The 17514-nt window shown below is 51.5% G+C and overlaps 3 protein-coding genes across 3 annotated transcripts; 1 reads left to right on the top strand and 2 right to left on the bottom strand.

Annotated features, from left to right (window-relative positions):
* Window positions 1-1187: 1187 nt before the first annotated feature.
* N7477_008345 (glycerol kinase) lies at window positions 1188-3171 on the bottom strand (the record flags this gene model as incomplete). Its single annotated transcript, XM_056970008.1, has 4 exons — window positions 1188-1451; window positions 1521-1687; window positions 1776-2770; window positions 2870-3171. The coding sequence occupies 4 exons, from the start codon at window positions 3169-3171 to the stop codon at window positions 1188-1190; spliced, it is 1728 nt and encodes a 575-aa protein (XP_056820040.1).
* Window positions 3172-5133: 1962 nt separating this feature from the next.
* N7477_008344 (DUF3429 domain-containing protein) lies at window positions 5134-6253 on the bottom strand (the record flags this gene model as incomplete). Its single annotated transcript, XM_056970007.1, has 4 exons — window positions 5134-5559; window positions 5619-5843; window positions 5923-5967; window positions 6038-6253. 4 exons carry the CDS (start codon window positions 6251-6253, stop codon window positions 5134-5136), a joined length of 912 nt encoding a protein of 303 aa, XP_056820039.1.
* Window positions 6254-7337: 1084 nt separating this feature from the next.
* On the top strand, window positions 7338-16893 carry N7477_008343 (membrane morphogenesis protein VPS13; the record flags this gene model as incomplete). Its single annotated transcript, XM_056970006.1, has 5 exons — window positions 7338-11987; window positions 12031-13550; window positions 13616-16245; window positions 16290-16796; window positions 16853-16893. The coding sequence occupies 5 exons, from the start codon at window positions 7338-7340 to the stop codon at window positions 16891-16893; spliced, it is 9348 nt and encodes a 3115-aa protein (XP_056820038.1).
* Window positions 16894-17514: the final 621 nt, after the last annotated feature.

Below are 17514 nucleotides of genomic sequence, written 5' to 3'. Positions count from 1 at the left end.
GTATGCCTATCTTCTCCAAAAGCGAGTCCTAACCCTCATTTCTCCCACTTCTCCCATGTTCCCGTGCCCCACCCCACCTCTCCCTCGCAGAATAACGTAGAAGATCCCCATACCCTCCAAAAACCCGGTACCCGAATATGAACAACCTAGCTTTTAAAAAGACCATAACGTCAGACCCCTACCATCAGTCTTTTTTTTTTTCGATCTATGATCACCACTGCAAAAGTCCCGAGGTCCGGTTTCCCATTCTCTTGATCACGGGATCCACGGGTCTGGAGGCTCCACATGATGTCATACCCGCTTTAACGGCGATCCCCAAATCCTGTGCCTGGTTCGTCCAGCTCTTTGACGCCATCGTAGGATCTGGGGAGGACGGCTTCGTTTCCAGCCTATTGTCGGCCGTGGAGACAGGGCTGTCAATGATGTTACATGCTTTTCCTTCCCCCCCCGGGAGAGGTGATCTACATGAGATCATTCGTTGGCATCTCGTGTCTCATCATTGGAGCCTAGATTGGTATGAGATATGAGCGAGTTGCAAATGGAGGTTAAGATGACTTATGAGATAGGACATGGAATATAGGAAGATAGGACATAGAGTATAGGAAAGGGAGAGAAAAAGAGTATTGTTTTGAAATTTTTTTGGGATTTCAGTTAATGGAAGGATTGTCCTGGTATTTACACAGCAATGCGCTCTCGTGCGAGCCAAACCATCAAGATAAAAAAAAAGAGGAAGAAAATCGAGAGGAAAACTGTGGAGAATAAGGAAACGATCCAAAGGAGCCAGCTCTTTCCCTCCGAATATTCATAACTGGGTGACACAACCTTTCATCACGGTCATGAAGGTGGCAGCCGATAGCGTGCCGGGGCGCCCGTTGCGTTGGGACGATCTAATCAGGGAGGGGGGGTCTAAAATATGTATAGGTGGAAGGTGAGATATGTGTGTGGCTTGATGTCCCAGAGAGCCTCCGGAAACAGAAAGGGGTGAAAGATGGGAAATTTCAGAATCACGGCCGAGTATCCGATGAGAATGTGGTCGTGGGTTTGTCTGGTTTGGGCAGATGCGACTGGATTGTTGAAGAAAAAAAGAAATGGTGTGTCGGGACCTGGAAGGTGGACCGGCTTGCGGTCACGCTTGTCACGCTTGTAAAAGAAAAGAATCGAATATGCGAGATGGGGTCGCGAAGGGATTATTCGTCGTCGGATTCTTCACCGACATCCATCCAGCCCCGCGACATCTCCACTGCCTTGGACCACTTCTTATACATCTTTTTGCTGGCCTTCGGGGTAATTTGGGGTTCGAAGGTGGCTCGATTCGCGCGGTTCATGTGCTTCAAATCGGAGAAGTCTTTCCACACATCGATGGCAAAGGCGGCGGCGATGGCAGCGCCTAGAGCGGTGGTTTCATGCATTGCGGGTCGTTCAACAGGGATCTGAATGATATCGGCTTGTGTCTAAGAGAAACAAATTAAAGTTAGCGAGAGGAAAGCGTTGCATGGGCCGGGCGAATATCGAAAACGTACCTGCATGCAAATGTCGGAGTTGCTCATGCCGCCGTCCACAGCCAATTCCGTCAACTTCTTGCCGCTGTCCATCTCCATGGCATCGAGAATAGCCTTGGTCTGGAAGCACGCGGCCTCCATGGTCGCGCGAGCAATGTGGCCTCGTTGTGTGTGGTGGGTAATACCCCCTTGGTCAAATGATCAGTAGAGCTCAAAGGGATGCAGAGAGATGAGAAACTTAGAGAGATGAGAAACTTAGAGAGATGAGAAACTTACAAATGGTGCCCTTTGCGTCATCAATCCAGTACGGCGCAAAGAGTCCACTGAACGCAGTGACGAAGATGCAGCCTCCGCTGTCCGGAACCGTGGCCGCAAGATCACTGACCTTACGCGAGTCACGGAAAAAGCCCATGTTGTTCATCAGGAAGGAAACACCACTGCCTGCGACGGCGACACTGCCTTCCAAGGCATAGACGGGTTTGCGATCTCGGCCCAGCTGGAATCCGACTGTGCCGAGAAGGCCGTGCTTGGAGATGACGGGCTTCTCGCCCACGTTGTAAAGAAGGAAACAACCCGTTCCATATGTGTTCTTGGCGGATCCTGGGGTGAAGGCACAGTGACCGACCAGCGCCGAGGCCTGATCACCCAGACAACTGGTGATGGGGCATCCTTCCAAAGGACCCTCATAGATCTCACCGAAGCCCTCCCGGTCGGCGGAGGGGAGAATCTCAGGGAGGCGGATCTTGGTACGGTCGATATCGAAGAATTCCAACAGGCGGTCATCATATTGCAAAGTTTCAAGGTTCATGAACATGGTACGGGAGGCGTTGGTGACGTCGGTGACGAGGCGCTTGTTTTGCGGGCCACCGTTGAGGTTGTAGATGAGCCAGGAGTCTACCGTACCGAAGGCAGCACGGCCGTCATCGTAGGCAGATCGGACGTCAGGGAGGTTGTCGAGCATCCATCGCAATGTCACCGAAGAGGGGTATGTGGAGAGGGGCAGACCGCAAATGTTGACTAGGTCCTCGGCGCCCTTCTTGTTCTTCAATTCACGCACCAAATTGGCGGTGCGTGTGTCGGTCCAGGTAATGGCGTTGTGCAGGGGTTCCCCAGTCTCCCAGTCCCAAACGAGGGCCGTTTCTCGCTGACTGGTGATGCCAACGGCCTCGATATCAGAACGGGAGTGACCCAGGGCAAGGAAGGTTTTCATCGCCTCCTCGATACAAATGAAGACCGACTCGACCAACTCGTAGGGGTCTTGCTCGTGCCATCTGCATGATTTTGATTAATTGAGTTTCTCGAGTTCCGTGGGAAGGGAGCTTCCAGTCATGCGGGGGCAACGGGAGGACAGGACCGAACAGATCACATACCCTGGATGTTCGTGGATTTGCCGGAATTCGGTCTGATATTTGGCAATGGGAACACCTGTACAATCGAAGATGATGAAGCGTGTGCTAGTTGTACCCTGATCAATCGTGCCGATGAATCGCTCCTTGAGGTCGTCGGTTCGTCGGTCTTCATCCTGCAACAAGGAGCGGTCCCCGTCGTCGGTTTGACGCGGTCGGATCTCCACGTTAAATTGGTTGGAGGGTGGATGGTCGGGGAGCTCAAAGTCGTTTGGCGGCTCCGAGTCACCATCGACGCTGCCATCCAATTCAAATGGGTTGCGCATATTCGAGGTTGGGGTAGAGTGGCGAGAAATGGATGTAGAGGGGGAAGAGAGAGAGGAAGAGAGGGGGTTTGACGGCCAACAGTTAAGTGTGGGGGAATTACGCCAGAAGAGAAGAGAAGAGGGATTCTACGTGGCGGGCACTGGGCGATTGGCGATACGGGAAGCTCCAGGGAAGAGGGTAGGAAAAAAAAGTGGAGCGTTGACGTACGAGGGGCGACAAGACCTCGAAGGCAAAAACCCAGCGAAAGCAAGCTGAAGGGACTCTCTTTATCCAACAGAGTGGATCTCGCACCTGGGCATGTCCAAGGGGAAAGAGTGGAGAGAAAGAGAGAGAGAGAGAGAGAGAGAGAGGGGAACAAGAAGCAGCCCAAATCCGGTTCGGGGGTTTTTTCTGATCAGAAGACCTCGTCACTCTTCCCCCCCCCCCACTTCGACTCTGGTTACATATCAGTTCTGCTTCTCCTGTCTACTCGCCGTCAAAGAAGGGAAGGGGGATGGGGGGGGGGTTTTTCTAGCTTTTGGACCCTCCCTCTTCTTTTAGTTTTATTTTTTATCTCTCTCTCTCTCTCTCTCCCCCCATGTCTATCTCTAATATCTCTATATATTTTTCTCTATCTCTATCTCTGGTTTGTCCCTCCTAATATTTCAGGGTCGGAGGGGGGGCCAGGATCAGCGAGGACTGGACCATGCATCTATAAAAAGGCCCCTCTATACAAGGCCCCGTCGATCTGGGCACATGATACTCCCCAATTTTTCCCCTGTCTCCTCTCGTGTTCTAGACCCCCCCTATTTTGCTGCTATCGATTGAACTAGCGCCTAATTGACTCCCTATTCATGGAGAAATGCAGAGTGGCTTGTGCCGGAAGAATTATAGGCGCTCAAGGGAAACATTTCCTGGGGGATCTAGTCGCAGCCAAGAACAACCCTCGAAGCCGGGTGCCCCATACATACCACCTGGGCATACCCCTGGATGAATGGTCCGTACGATTAGTATATGCACCGTCGTGCCAATGCCTTTCACCTCGCCAATTATGCTGGGCGAACGCGACACCTGCCCCCGGCGGGTGGTGACGTTGAGATACAGGGTGAACCCGGTTCAACCCCGGAACTACCATCTGACTAAGATATTGACAAAAATCCAGTGGAATATCTTGGGACACCTTCAATAACTAAAAAATTAAGGTAAAGATTTCACGGACAACCCGGGGGAGCATCTCGAACAATCCTGCCAGGGACGCGAGGGGGAGAAGAAGTCAGGGACGTGCGAGTAGATGCGTAGATCACGCGAGGGTAAAAAAGGACGATCTTGTGGGTTTGGGAATCTTACGCCCGCATGTTCGCTGTCGCAACCGGGGCGTGTTATGTACCCTCTCGCCTTACCTTCCTCAAGAAATTCCACGCTAGAATCTCTTCTGGCTTCGATGAGACTTGGCTGCTTATTTTTTATTTTATTTTTAATTAATTTTTCCATCTGCGAGATCGCCGAATTTTATTCTGGACCCAGTGGTCCCGGGCTTTGAGTGTCTCGACCAGGGGATTTCGTGACAAAAGGCCCCTCTCTCGCCGATCGGGGCGGCAACCCGTGCCTACTGTAACTGTTTAAAATGGCTTTCCTTTAGCCGAGTGCATACCCCGAGATCTTTGAATTTTCAGTTTCGATGATTTTTTTTTGACCCTCACTTCTAGCTACCAGATCCGGTCTAGGCGTGCTAGTACGATTGAACATGCACGTGGTCCGCTGGTCGGATGCGGCAGGTTTATCTGTACGTCTCAGTGGGTCGTCATCTCTCTCTTGGTGGCTTGAAGAACTGCCAGTGAAACAAAAGAAAAACAATTGGCTTCGGCCTTCGTGCGTTCTGCGAATATTCTACAGGAAATCACGGGAATGCAAACATCGAGTGACAAGTGCGGGAGAATCTCAAAGATCCCCAACAGTTACAGGTTCCGGGTGCGACTCCGAATTTACTCCTCATCCTGGCCGAGCTCGGCCTTGCGGCGAGCCTCAACCTCCTCCTTCTCCTTCTTCTGCAGGAACATCAGGGCGTTGATCTTGTCCGTAATGGTGTGCTCCGAGCTGACGTTCTGCTGGATCTGCTCACGGCCGATCAGGGTGGCCACAATAGAGGCACCGACGACGAAGGTCAGGACAAAGCGGTACATGCCGTACCAGTGAGGAGCACGGCCGACAGCAGCGGCGCGGGCGTCGTTGTAGTACAAGAAAGTGAAGGCAAGGAACTGGGTGATCAGAGCGTACTCGGTGGGGAACAGCAGAGTAGGCCAGGCCACGGCCGGGGCGATGACACCGGCAGCGTAACGGCGGTAGCCGAACTTGCCGCCGTAGCCAGCCCACTCAAGGCCCCAGTGGACAGCACCGAGGAAGGAGAGGATCTAGGCCAAGAATGATCAGTGGACAGCTCCGATATAAAAACAGGTCGGGGGGCACTTACGACGGCACCGTAGCCAACCTGAATGGGCTCCAGCATGTGCAGCATCAGCTCAGCACTCTGGCCGGAGAAGATCAGACCATCACCGAGGTCAGCGGCACGGTTAATCTCGTAGGCGAGGTAGACAGTCTGAAGGGAGGTGGCCAGGTAGGGGATAACACCGGCCATACCGAGAGCCAAGGCCTCCTTGGGGACCTCCTTCAAACTGAAAGTGTCCTTGATAACTTGCTATAGTCACATTGAACCGTTAGAATAGAGCACATGGGTTGAACGATTGAAATTCAATGGACGATAATGGACAACGTACAGCCTCGGACTTCATGCCGGCCATCATGTCGACGTCGTCGTCATCCTATATTGTACAAAAGCATATTAGCCATTGGATGCTCCATAAAGTTCACACCAGCTGACAGATTTCCTACCTTAGCGGAGGAAGAAGCGTAGCGAACGAGAGCGGTGGTGACGGGCTTGTGAGCCGCGAGCGCGAAGCTGGGCTTGATGGCCGGGCGGACGGCACGGGCGGACGAGGTCAGCTGGGCCTTGAAGACGGGAGCGCCCATGGAAGAGCGAGCCACGGAGGCATTGGAGCTCGAGATGGCCCGGAGCACAGAGCGGGCGGCGGTGTTGCGGTACAGCATGGCGGGGAGAGCTTTTCGTGTGTAGTCGAGTTAGCACGTCGCGGGAACGAAAAGCCTCGGGTACAGCGAAAGCGCGGGGACAACCGACCCAATTGGACTGTAAAACAGCTGAAGAAGCGTTTGAAGAGTGGAGATGAGGGTATTAACCCGGAAAGGGACTCGTGATTGAAGTCGGGGAGGCCGTGGGTTTCCGAGATAGAGCAAATAAGAATCTCCAGAAATGAAGTGACCGGAATGATGAGGTGTGGTCGTCGGGCGGACCGTAGCGACCCGAACGGCATTTAACTGCCTTAGGCATCCGGATGTGAAGCTGGGGAGTCTCGTGATGTCACGTGAGTACGAGAGGCGAAGCCCTAGGTGACTAGCCAGCTTTGGAGACTGCCCAGCACGGGACCGACGTCACTCTGCGTTGGCAGTAAACAAGCGTACAGTACAGTACAGTGTAGTACCATTCATTCGGGGGGAAATGACTATCTATTTCTATTGATGGGTCGAGAAATATCAAATCAATCTGATTACATTACTTTCTAGTCAGGTTTCAGTCACAGTAGTAGAGAAGCTTAACCTCGATGTACCCTGTGCAGTACCAATGTGGGCGGTCGGGGAATGTCCCCAGCGGGCGCATTGTACGGGGTACGGTACCTTGGCCTCGCCCAGTTTGCGTAACAGATAGTGGCCTTTCTTCTCCACGGCCATTGGCTTGGCTTTCGATAACCCAACTTCCTTGTTGCGATCTCATCGCTTCCGAGTCTGCTCTTTTTCAGTTCCTTACTCTCGACTTCTCTCCCAAACACCCTGGCCGCTCATCTCGAAGGTGGAGATTCCGCCTCGGTATCGCGTGCAGCACACCAGCACTGCTTGGATGGCTTAAAGCAATCTCGGACTTGAGGGCACCTAGGAATCTTTCTCATGCTGCGTGAGAACACCCCCATTCTGCATAATTACAAGGTCGGGGATAGCTACTGACCTGCCACTTACCTCAGAGCTAGGTCGACTACCAGTCGCGACGACCCACCCTGCTCAGCCACATCACCAGCTATAGAGCCCAATCACCGGGTCCGGTCCAAGGCCAAATCTCGCAACTATGTTGGAGGGACTGGTTGCTAGCTTGCTCAACCGCTTTTTGGGCATCTACGTAAAGAATTTCGATGCTAAGCAACTTAATATCGGCATCTGGTCAGGCGACGTCAAGCTGCGCAATCTTGAGCTACGCCGGGAAGCGCTTGACCAGCTACACCTGCCCTTGAACGTTGTTGAGGGCCACCTGGGCCAACTCACTTTGTCCATTCCATGGTCTAATTTGAGGGGAAAGCCCGTCAAGGTCGACATTGAAGATGTTTTCCTTCTCGCCGCACCAAAGGAGGACGCGGATTATGACGCCAAAGAGGAGGATCGAAGAGCGCACACCTTGAAAATGGAACGCATTGAGAGTGCCGAGATTCTTCGCGAGCGTAATGCTGAAGGCATGAGCCAGGAAGAACAGCGCCGGAACCAGAGCTTCACCCAAAGCATGATTACGGCCGTTGTAGACAATCTCCAGATCTCAATCAAGAACGTGCATTTCCGCTATGAAGACTCCATCGCTTCTCCTGGCCACCCCTTCGCTGTCGGATTGACGCTAAAGGAGCTCAGTGCTGTCAGCACCGACTCGGAATGGAAACCTACTTTCATCCAGTCCACATCTGACACTACGCACAAACTCGCAGTTCTCGGCGCTCTTTCGGTATATTGGAATACGGACGCGACCCTCCTGGGTACTGGACGAGGCTCTGACATCGGCGCTGAGGCTCAGGGTATTGGTCACGATGAGCTGATGGAAAAATTGCGCTCGGCGATTGACGGCGAAGAAGGCAAACAATTCATGCTTCGACCTGTCAGTGGTCGTGCAGGACTTGAAATGGACAAGTCAGGCAAGTATGATCGGCCTGCTATGAAAGCCCGGTTACTCTTCGATGAACTCGGATTTGTTTTGGACGACAACCAGTATCGCGATGCCCTGATGCTGGTCGACCTGTTCCACTACTTCATTCGCCACCAGGAGTACAAGCGATTCCAACCCAAAACGTCTCCTCAGGAGGACCCTCGGGCATGGATGAAGTTTGCTGGAAATGCAGTCCTCAAGAAGATCCATGATCGGAACCGACGATGGACTTGGGACTACATCAAGGAGCGCAGAGACGATCGCCTTTCGTATATCAATCTATTCAAGAAACGGAAGCGAGAAGAAGCGTTCACACCTGAAGAAACTAAGGAGATGGAGAGGTTGGAATGGAAGCTCAGTTATGACGACATTAGGTTCTGGCGATCTCTGGCTCGGAATCAGCTGCGCAAAGAAAATGTCGGCATCAAAAAGCCCGCCCAGCAACAGTCATGGGGCGAATGGCTCTGGCGCAGCAAGAAGGAGGAATCAGAGGAGCCCGCCATGACCGAAGAACAGCGACAAGAACTGTACAGCGCCATCGATTGGGACGAAAAGAAGGCTCTTGCGGATAGTGTCGACGTACCTCGAGAATGGGTCAAGCTGCAGGTCGATTGGAGTCTTCGGGCTGGCAGTTTCACTTTGAAGAAGGATCCTCATGGAGCAGCTACCGAAGTCATGAAACTTGTCTTTGATAATTTCCGAGCCAAGGCCCTCCAGCGCCCAGATTCATATCTCCTCGATATTGATCTTGGAGGATTGAAGATGTACGATGGTACTACCCCTGGCACTCTTTATCCCAAGATTGTCAGGGTCAAAGACTCTCTTCCAGAGCCTGTCAAGGAACGGCAGGCCATTACGGATGATGATAATGATGATGATGATGATCTAGCCTCTCAGGCCAGTGACGATGATACTAAACATGAAGACAGCCTGTTCCATCTGCAACTGGAGAAGAATCCCCTTGAAAGCGATGCGGATACAGCAGTCAAGGTCAAACTGAAAAGTATCGAAATTATCTACAACCCTCGGTTCATGGTGGGCATTGTCAAATTTTTCGAGCCTCCTGAGCGGCATATGGAGTCGATTGGTGCACTTTTGGACACCGCTGGAGCTACTGTCGAGGGCCTGCGGCAGCAGACCCGAGCAGGCCTGGAGTTTGCCTTGCAGGAACACAAGAAGGTTGACGCGCAATTTGACGTGCACGCGCCTTTCATTATCGTACCCGAAAGCATTACACAAGAAAGCTCTCTGTGTTTGATTTTGGATGCGGGTCATGCCAGTGTCAACAGTGAACTGGTCGATCGACAGGCCATGCGAGATCTACAATCAAAACAGAAGCGCCAATACGAAGAGGAAGATTACAAGCAGCTCGAACACCTGCTCTATGATCGTTTCCTCATCAAGTTGGATTCGACTCAGGTTCTGATTGGGCCCGGAGTGGAGGCAACTAAAGCGCAGCTTACCTCTGGTGTTGAATCCAAGAATTTCCATATCATCGACCGCATCAACGTGGACTTTGTTCTCGAGATGTGCATTGTTCCCAAAGTGACGCAACTCACTCGGACTCGAATTTCAGGTCACCTTCCAGAGCTGCATGCGTCAATGTCAGACACAAAGTACAAGGGTCTGATGAAGTTGATCGACATCGCAATCCCGCAATTCGATGAAGGCAAAGATTCCGCTGGTCCACTAGCTAAAGCGTCCGAAGAAGCGGAAACAGCAATTGCTACCAGACCCAGATCAGCGTCGTTCCAACCTGCAGCTCGACGAGATCTTCCCGTTGTTGATGACGACGAAGCCGAGTCAGAAAGTGATTATGCCAAGAAGAGCCCGGACATTTCCAACAACATTCACCGCCGAGACTTCGAGTTCAAGTTCAATGTTGGTCGCCTCCGGGGCTCCCTATTCCGATCTGACTCGCAAGATCCACTCAAGGATAAATTGCTGGTGGAACTGGTTGCTGAAGGATTTGAGCTTGACTTCTACATGCGCCCTTATGACATGGTTGCCGAGGTCATCCTGAAATCCTTGAGTGTCGATGATTATATCGAAGATAACCCTGTGCCCGAGTTCAAGAGGATTATTTCGTCCAAGGGATTCAATGCAGACGAGGATAAGGATCTTTTCCACTTGAAAATGGTCCGCGTGAAGCCCGAGTCTCCTGAGTTTGACACAACATATGAAGGTGTCGCCATGAATCTTGACATATCGGTCTCAACAATCAATCTTGTCGTCACAAGAAAGACGCTGTTGACCCTGCTTGACTTCATACTCCTGACTTTCACAAGTCCACAGCAGCCAGTTGATGAGAGCTCGCAGTCAGACAAGGCTATTCAAGAAACAGCCATTGTGGACGAAACGCCTCAACAAGCCGGAAAGATCCGCATCAAATCCAACTTGAAAAGCATTGCGCTCATTCTCAACAATGATGGAGTTCGACTTGCAACACTCAGTCTGAACACCGCTGATGTTGGAATCTTCCTTGTGGGCCGCACGATGAGCATTCAGTCTCGAATTGGCAGCCTGACACTAGTTGACGATGTCAATTTGGGCGCACCCGAGGACTCGGACGTACGCCGTCTTCTAACGATTGAAGGGGATAACTTCGCGGACTTCAAGTACGAGACCTTCGATCCTGAAAGTGACAGCTACCCTGGATACGACTCTGAGGTCTATTTACGATCTGGGTCGATCAAGATCAATTTCATGGAGGAACCTTACCGGAAGATTATCAATTTTCTTGTCAAATTCGGCAAGATGCAAGCGATATTCAACGCAGCGCGCCAGGCTGCCGCGTCTCAAGCCAACCAGCTCCAAGAAAACCCCTCGCGCATGCGCCTGGACATTGTGGTCAACACCCCGATCGTGGTGTTCCCCCGAGCCATGGCGGTTGAGTGGCCTCGAGACACGATAACCGCCTACCTTGGTGAAATCTACGCTAAGAATGAGTTCGTTCCCATGGACGAGTCCAAGGACAGCCCGGCCGTGAATGTAATCTCCACCGGTGTCCGCAACATCCGTCTAACATCGAAGTTCCACTTCGACGAGGGCTTGGTGGAAGAGCTAGAGATGATTCAGAAGGTCAATCTCGACTTCAGCATTTGCTACTTGGAGCACCAGGCCAACAATCCCCGTCCAGACATGGAGATCGAAGGTTCCTTGTCGCCTATCAACCTTCGGATTTCCCAGAGTCAGTTGAAATTCCTGCTGGCTCTATCTAAGTCAATTCCTGGCGCTTTTGCAACCGATGCTGAACAGCAGGAGCTTGAGGCATTGGAATCTTTACCGTCATCCGTTACTGAGCCCACACGGGAGGCCACTTCCAAGGCTGTGCAGGCCCAGAAGGACTCTGACGCAGCTACAGCTGCGGACGGCGCTAGCAAGGAGACATGGGTGCGACTTGACATGATCTTCAAGGTCGACAGCGTTGGACTGGAACTCATCCTGGCCAATGACAACCAACCCGTCGGCCGTTTAGAGGACTCCAGTCTATCCAAATTCTCTCTCAACGACACCCGAGTCAAGCTTCGCATGTTGACAGATGGCTCGCTGGAGTCGGAGCTTTTGATACACTCTTTCTCTATTCGTGACAGTCGCCGACATGACTCGAACAAGTTCAGAAACATCATGTCCTTGATCAACAATGATGTTCAACAGCAATTCATGGCCAGCCTGTCCATGTCTCCCGGACCCGAGAAGCATCTTATTGCAATGTTGACCATTGATAGTCCTCGTATCATGTTTGCTCTTGACTATCTGTCTGCTTTGCAGTCGTTCAGTAACTCTGCGTTCACCAACGAGGAACCCGCAGGAGTTGTGGAAGAAGAGTCTGACTCGGTCGACGAATCCGAATTAGACTCGGGAGGAGGATTCCACCGACAAAGCCATCACCGAAGCTTCAGCCGGAGATAGCGTAGCCGGAACAACAACCGTGTCTTTCCGGGTTAACCTGGTCGATGCTCAGGTTATCATGGTGGCCAACCCCACTATTACTCACTCCGAGGCTATTGTTCTTGGAACTAAGGAAATTCTCATCTCCCACCAGAATGTTTCAACATTGCAAATACAGAAGGTCGGCATGTTCTTGTGTCGCATGGACAAGTTTGAAACTAGTCGACTTCGCATTCTGGATGACTTCACCGTTGAGTTATCCGTTGACAGTCGACCGCAAGACAAGGGCTCCGCTCTTACCTCAATTGAGGTACACCTTGAGCCTCTTGTCCTCCGTCTATCTCTGCGTGATATTTTGATGGCAATCCAGATTGTCAACAAGGCTGCCGAGATGAGAGCTCAGAATGCACAGCAGCTAGAGGGTGGAGAGGTGAAGAATATCAATGATGCGAAGGGTATACGAGCCCAGTCTGGAAGTAAGACTTCTTCCACTTTGGCCCACAGAACCCGCCGCGTCGTGAGTCAGGCGGTCGAGACGATTGACCAAAGTATCCCTCAGAGCTCGGCTGTTCTCAAGCGCGAAGAGCTGTCAGCGAAGATCGATGGTGTCCGAGTGATTCTGATCGGTGACTTGCACGACCTGCCCTTACTGGACTGGAGTGTCAAGAAATTCAATGTGGATGTGCGGGATTGGTCATCTACTTTGAGCATGGATACCAGCTTCGATACTTTCCTCAATGTCTACAACTTCTCCAAATCCGCCTGGGAACCCCTCATTGAGCCTTGGCAGTTTGGATTCCACATGGCGAAGGAGGTCAACCCAGACGTATTCTCCATTGATGCCTTCTCGCACAAAACGATGGAGCTCACAGTCACGTCGGCCACTATTGCGCTTGCGTCCAAATCGCTCCAGTTCCTTTCTAATGACGAGGATGTACTTTCCAAGCCACGAGGCGCAGATGCTCCCTACCGAATTCGTAATTATACTGGATTCGATCTCCATGTGTGGGCCGATGTCAACGCGGGAGAAGATGGCCCTGCTGCTAAATTGAGCGACGGAGAGGAATACCCCTGGCGATTTGAAGACTCTACAGCTATTCGAGAGACCCTTACACCGGAAGGTCATGGTGGGGTCGTTGGAGTCAAGTTGGAAGGAAGTGGATTCGACAGCATCAGCCGTATCCCTGTTGTTCGTGAGGGTGAAAAGGTTTATGGCCTGAAGCCGAAGCGCGACAACGTCCTCCACCGTCTCCTTGTGGAGGTCAATCTCGGAGCCGACAACGTGAAGTACATCACGTTCCGCTCGCCTCTGCTTGTGGAGAACAACACTCAGATCCCTGTGGAGCTGGGTGTGTTCAGCCCTGATGACGGTCATCTCTTGAAGATTGAGAAGATTCTTCCGGGCGATGCTCGACCTGCGCCTGTTGGCTCAGCATACCTCCACTCCGTTGTTATTCGTCCTGACCAGGGCTTCGGCTATGACTGGTCGAACGAGCGCTTATCTGGAAAGACCTCATAAAAAGACCTACACGCACTGTGAAATGTATCAGCGAGAGTGGACAGCAGTCGCCGCCATTCTACTTCCAGGTTAATGCAACCTATGACAGCAAGGATTCTCTGACGAGCGTGTATCCTTACATGAGGATTCGGATCTTTGCTCCGGTTGAGATTCAGAATCTTCTGCCTTATGACTTCAAGTACCGCATATACGACAAGAACACCAAGAAGGATTGGACGAACTTCTTGAGAAAGGGCGGCGTGAGTCCAGTCCATGTTGTTGAGTTGGCTCATCTGCTCTTGCTTAGCATCGACTTGGAGGACACGGTATTCAAGCAAAGCGAGTTCGGTATTATCAACGGAAATGCGCAGGACTACCGCAGAGAGCACAGTTTGTCCCTGAAGGATGAGCGGGGTCTTCAGCTGAAGTTGAAGCTTCATTACTTCAACATCCCGAACAGCGGTGGAGCTTTCAAGGTTTCTGTCTACAGTCCATACCTTATTTTGAACAAGACTGGATTGCCCATGGACATCCAAAGCAAGGGCTTCCTTCAGTCCGCTCGCAATGCTGCCGGCCAAGGACTCCGGGTCGATCCGAGAGAGGGCGGCCGCGCACTGCCCTACATGTACTCCTACGGTGCTGAGGACCAAAAGAATCGGTCCATCTTGAAGGTCGGCGATTCTACCTGGAGTAAGCCTCAGAGTTTCGAGGCCATTGGAAGTACCTTCGAAGTCGTATTCCCCGACCAACAGGGTAGATCTGAATTCCATTCTGGTGTCTCTGTTGCTGAGGGTGAGGGCAAGTACAAATTGACCAAGGTGGTCACTCTCTCGCCCAGGTTCGTTCTGAAGAGCAAGCTCAATGAAGACCTTCTGGTACGCGAGCCAGGTTCATCAAATGTGCTCCAGATCACTAGCGGAGAGCTGGTTCCTCTGCATTTTTTGCGCGCAATCGTTGAGAAGCAGCTCTGCCTTTGCTTCCCTGGTGTCAACAATCAATGGTCTTCTCCATTTAACATCGCAGATGTTGGGACTGTCCATGTGAAACTGGCTAAAGCAAACCAGCGCCAGAAGTTGATTAAGGTTGACATTATTTTGGAAGGGGCAACGCTGTTCCTGCACTTCAGCTTCGAGTCTCGCAACTGGCCATTCTCGATGCGCAACGAGAGCGACACGGAGTTCATCTTCTACCAAGCCAACCCCAACGTTGAGGATGATGAAGACGATCAATCAACCACTTGGCGTCCCATTCGTTATCGTCTGCCGCCCAGGAGTATTATGCCTTACGCATGGGACTACCCGGCAACGAAGAATAAGTCTCTTGTTGTGAGCTGCAATGGCAAGGAAAGACACATCAAGCTCGCCGAGATTGGTAATTTGATTCCGATGCGCATTCCACCCAAGAACCCCGGGGAATACCAGAAGATCATCGACATCAACATCATTGCCGATGGCCCCACACAGACGCTTGTACTCTCTAACTTCAAGCCATCAAAGAGTATATACAAGCAGCGGAAGGCTCAGACCTCTTCAGCAAGCATAAGTACTGGTTTCGAGGTCAAAGAGATGAACTCGGACGTGAACTTCAAGGCCCAGCTTCGTCTGGGAGGTATCGGAATCTCTTTGATCAATCAGAAATTGAAAGAGCTGCTCTATCTCACGTTCCGTGAGATCGAAATCAAGTACCGGGAGTCGAGGATCTACCAGACCCTCAACACAACCATCAAGTGGATACAAATCGACAATCAGTTGTACGGTGGTATCTTCCCTATCCTCTTGTACCCGAGTGTGGTTCCCAAGACTGGAAAGGAGATGGAGGCGCACCCTATTTTCCATGCAATGGTCACTCGCGTGAAGGATGACACCTATGGTGTTCTCTATATTAAATATGCGACGTTGCTTTTGCAGCAAATGACTCTTGAGCTAGATGAGGACTTTATCTTCGCCGTCTTGGACTTCGCCAAGATCCCAGGTGCCTCGTGGTCAGAGGAGCAGGAGGGAAAGTTGTGTGATGAGGACCTCAATATTCCTGAACCGCAACAGGATGATAACGGTCAGGATGTGTACTTTGAGCTTCTTCACCTGCAACCCATGCAGCTGGACATCTCCTTCATGCGAACTGAGCGTGTCAATGTAGAGGATACCATGCAGCCATCCAATCCTCTCATGTTTGTTGTCAACGTCATGACCATGTCAATGGGTAACGTCAACGATGCACCGGTCCGACTGAATGCTTTAATGCTGGAGAACGCTCGTGTCTCCTTTGGAAGCCTAGTTGGCAATATTCGCGCCCACTATACTCAAGAATTCCTGCGTCAAGTCCATGTTATTCTTGGCTCCGCTGACTTCCTTGGCAATCCCGTTGGTCTGTTCAACAACGTCAGCTCCGGTGTGGCCGCTATGTTCTACGAGCCCTATCAGGGTCTCGTCATGACCGACCGACCTCAGGAGCTTGGCATGGGTATTGCTAAGGGTGCCACAAGCTTCGTCAAGAAATCAGTCTTCGGATTCTCCGATAGTATGGCGAAGTTCACTGGAAGTATGTCCAAGGGTCTCGCCGCTGCCACTTTGGACAAGGAGTTCCAAGACCAGCGCCGCATGTCTAAGTCCCGCAACCGTCCTAAGCACGCCCTCTACGGTATCACAGCTGGAGGAAACGCTTTCGCAACTAGTCTAGCCAGCGGTATCGGTGGATTAGCTCGCCACCCCTGCAGGGTGCCGAGAAAGAAGGCATGGCAGGTTTCTTCAAGGGTGTGGGAAAGGGTGTTTTGGGTCTTGCTACTAAGCCCGCCATTGGCGCATTCGATCTTGCTTCCAACCTTGCAGAGGGTGTTCGAAACACCACAACTGTCTTTGACTCAGAAGGCCTTGACCGTGTGCGTCTGACTCGCTTCATTGGTGTTGACGGCATTGTCCGCCCCTACTCGCAGCGAGAGGCACTTGGCCAGTTCTGGCTAAAGACCGCCGAGGATGGAAAGTACTTCAACGAAGACTATATCGCTCACCTGGAGCTTCCTGGCCGAGACATGCTGGTTCTGTTGACATACGCACGCATCATGCTTGTGCGCACCAAAAAGCTCTCTGTTGAGTGGGACATTCGCCTAACGGATATTCAAACGATTTCCAAAGAGCGCACCGGCATGAGCATCACCCTCAAGGGCGGGGCAAATGGTCCTTTCATTCCTGTCCAAGACGAGAGTTCCCGAAACTGGCTGTATAGACAGATTGCTATCGGTAAGTTTGACTCCATATCGTCTCAACGGGATACAAAAAACTGACATGTAATGCAGCGGTCAATGCCTTCAATGAGAAATATAATGGGCGAGGATAAGGTCTTGCCTCATTGGCCTTTCACGATGTCATGAAATCGGACCGATTTTCTCAATCCGAGCAAAAAACGAAGGGGTCCGCTTTTTCTTTTCCCCCTACAAGTCAATGTTGTTTTCTCCAGTACATACATTATTTGCACATTGCGTTTGTGTTATTTTTTCTTTTTGTTTCTGTGGCTCGACATTGCCGCACGCAGCGGATATTAATAGATTATGACTAAAACTTCGGTCTACACACGTAACATGGTAGCACACGGAGCCATCACCACGGATTTAGCACATCGAACTTCTCTCACGGAATAATTCTCAAGTTTCCCGGATATGGTGCCATGTGGCGCTCCCGACCTCGAAAGACCTTTCAAGCCAGAAATAACAGGAAGGGCATACGGATAACCAGCCCTGTAGGTGCCCAAGTCATACGTACAGCACAACGAATGTAACCCCTACCAAATACCAGTCTCAGGATGGTGCTTGAAAGCGGACCGCAAAAGTGACCGCGCCTCATATTACACATTTATATTATTTGTGCGCTGAATCGCACCGATTGGGAATGCTCCATCCAGATTAATCTGATCTTAATGAAGCTGATCGTCTCGCAGGATACTCTCCTGACTCTCGTACCC

The sequence above is a fragment of the Penicillium maclennaniae genome, assembly GCF_028827695.1.
Source record: "Penicillium maclennaniae strain IBT 15551 chromosome Unknown utg000007l:1.0-4884863.0:1.0-4888362.0, whole genome shotgun sequence".
NCBI classification, from domain to species: domain Eukaryota; kingdom Fungi; phylum Ascomycota; class Eurotiomycetes; order Eurotiales; family Aspergillaceae; genus Penicillium; species Penicillium maclennaniae.
Note: the sequence above shows the minus strand (reverse complement) of the source record. Positions and strands in the feature narration are given on the sequence as shown.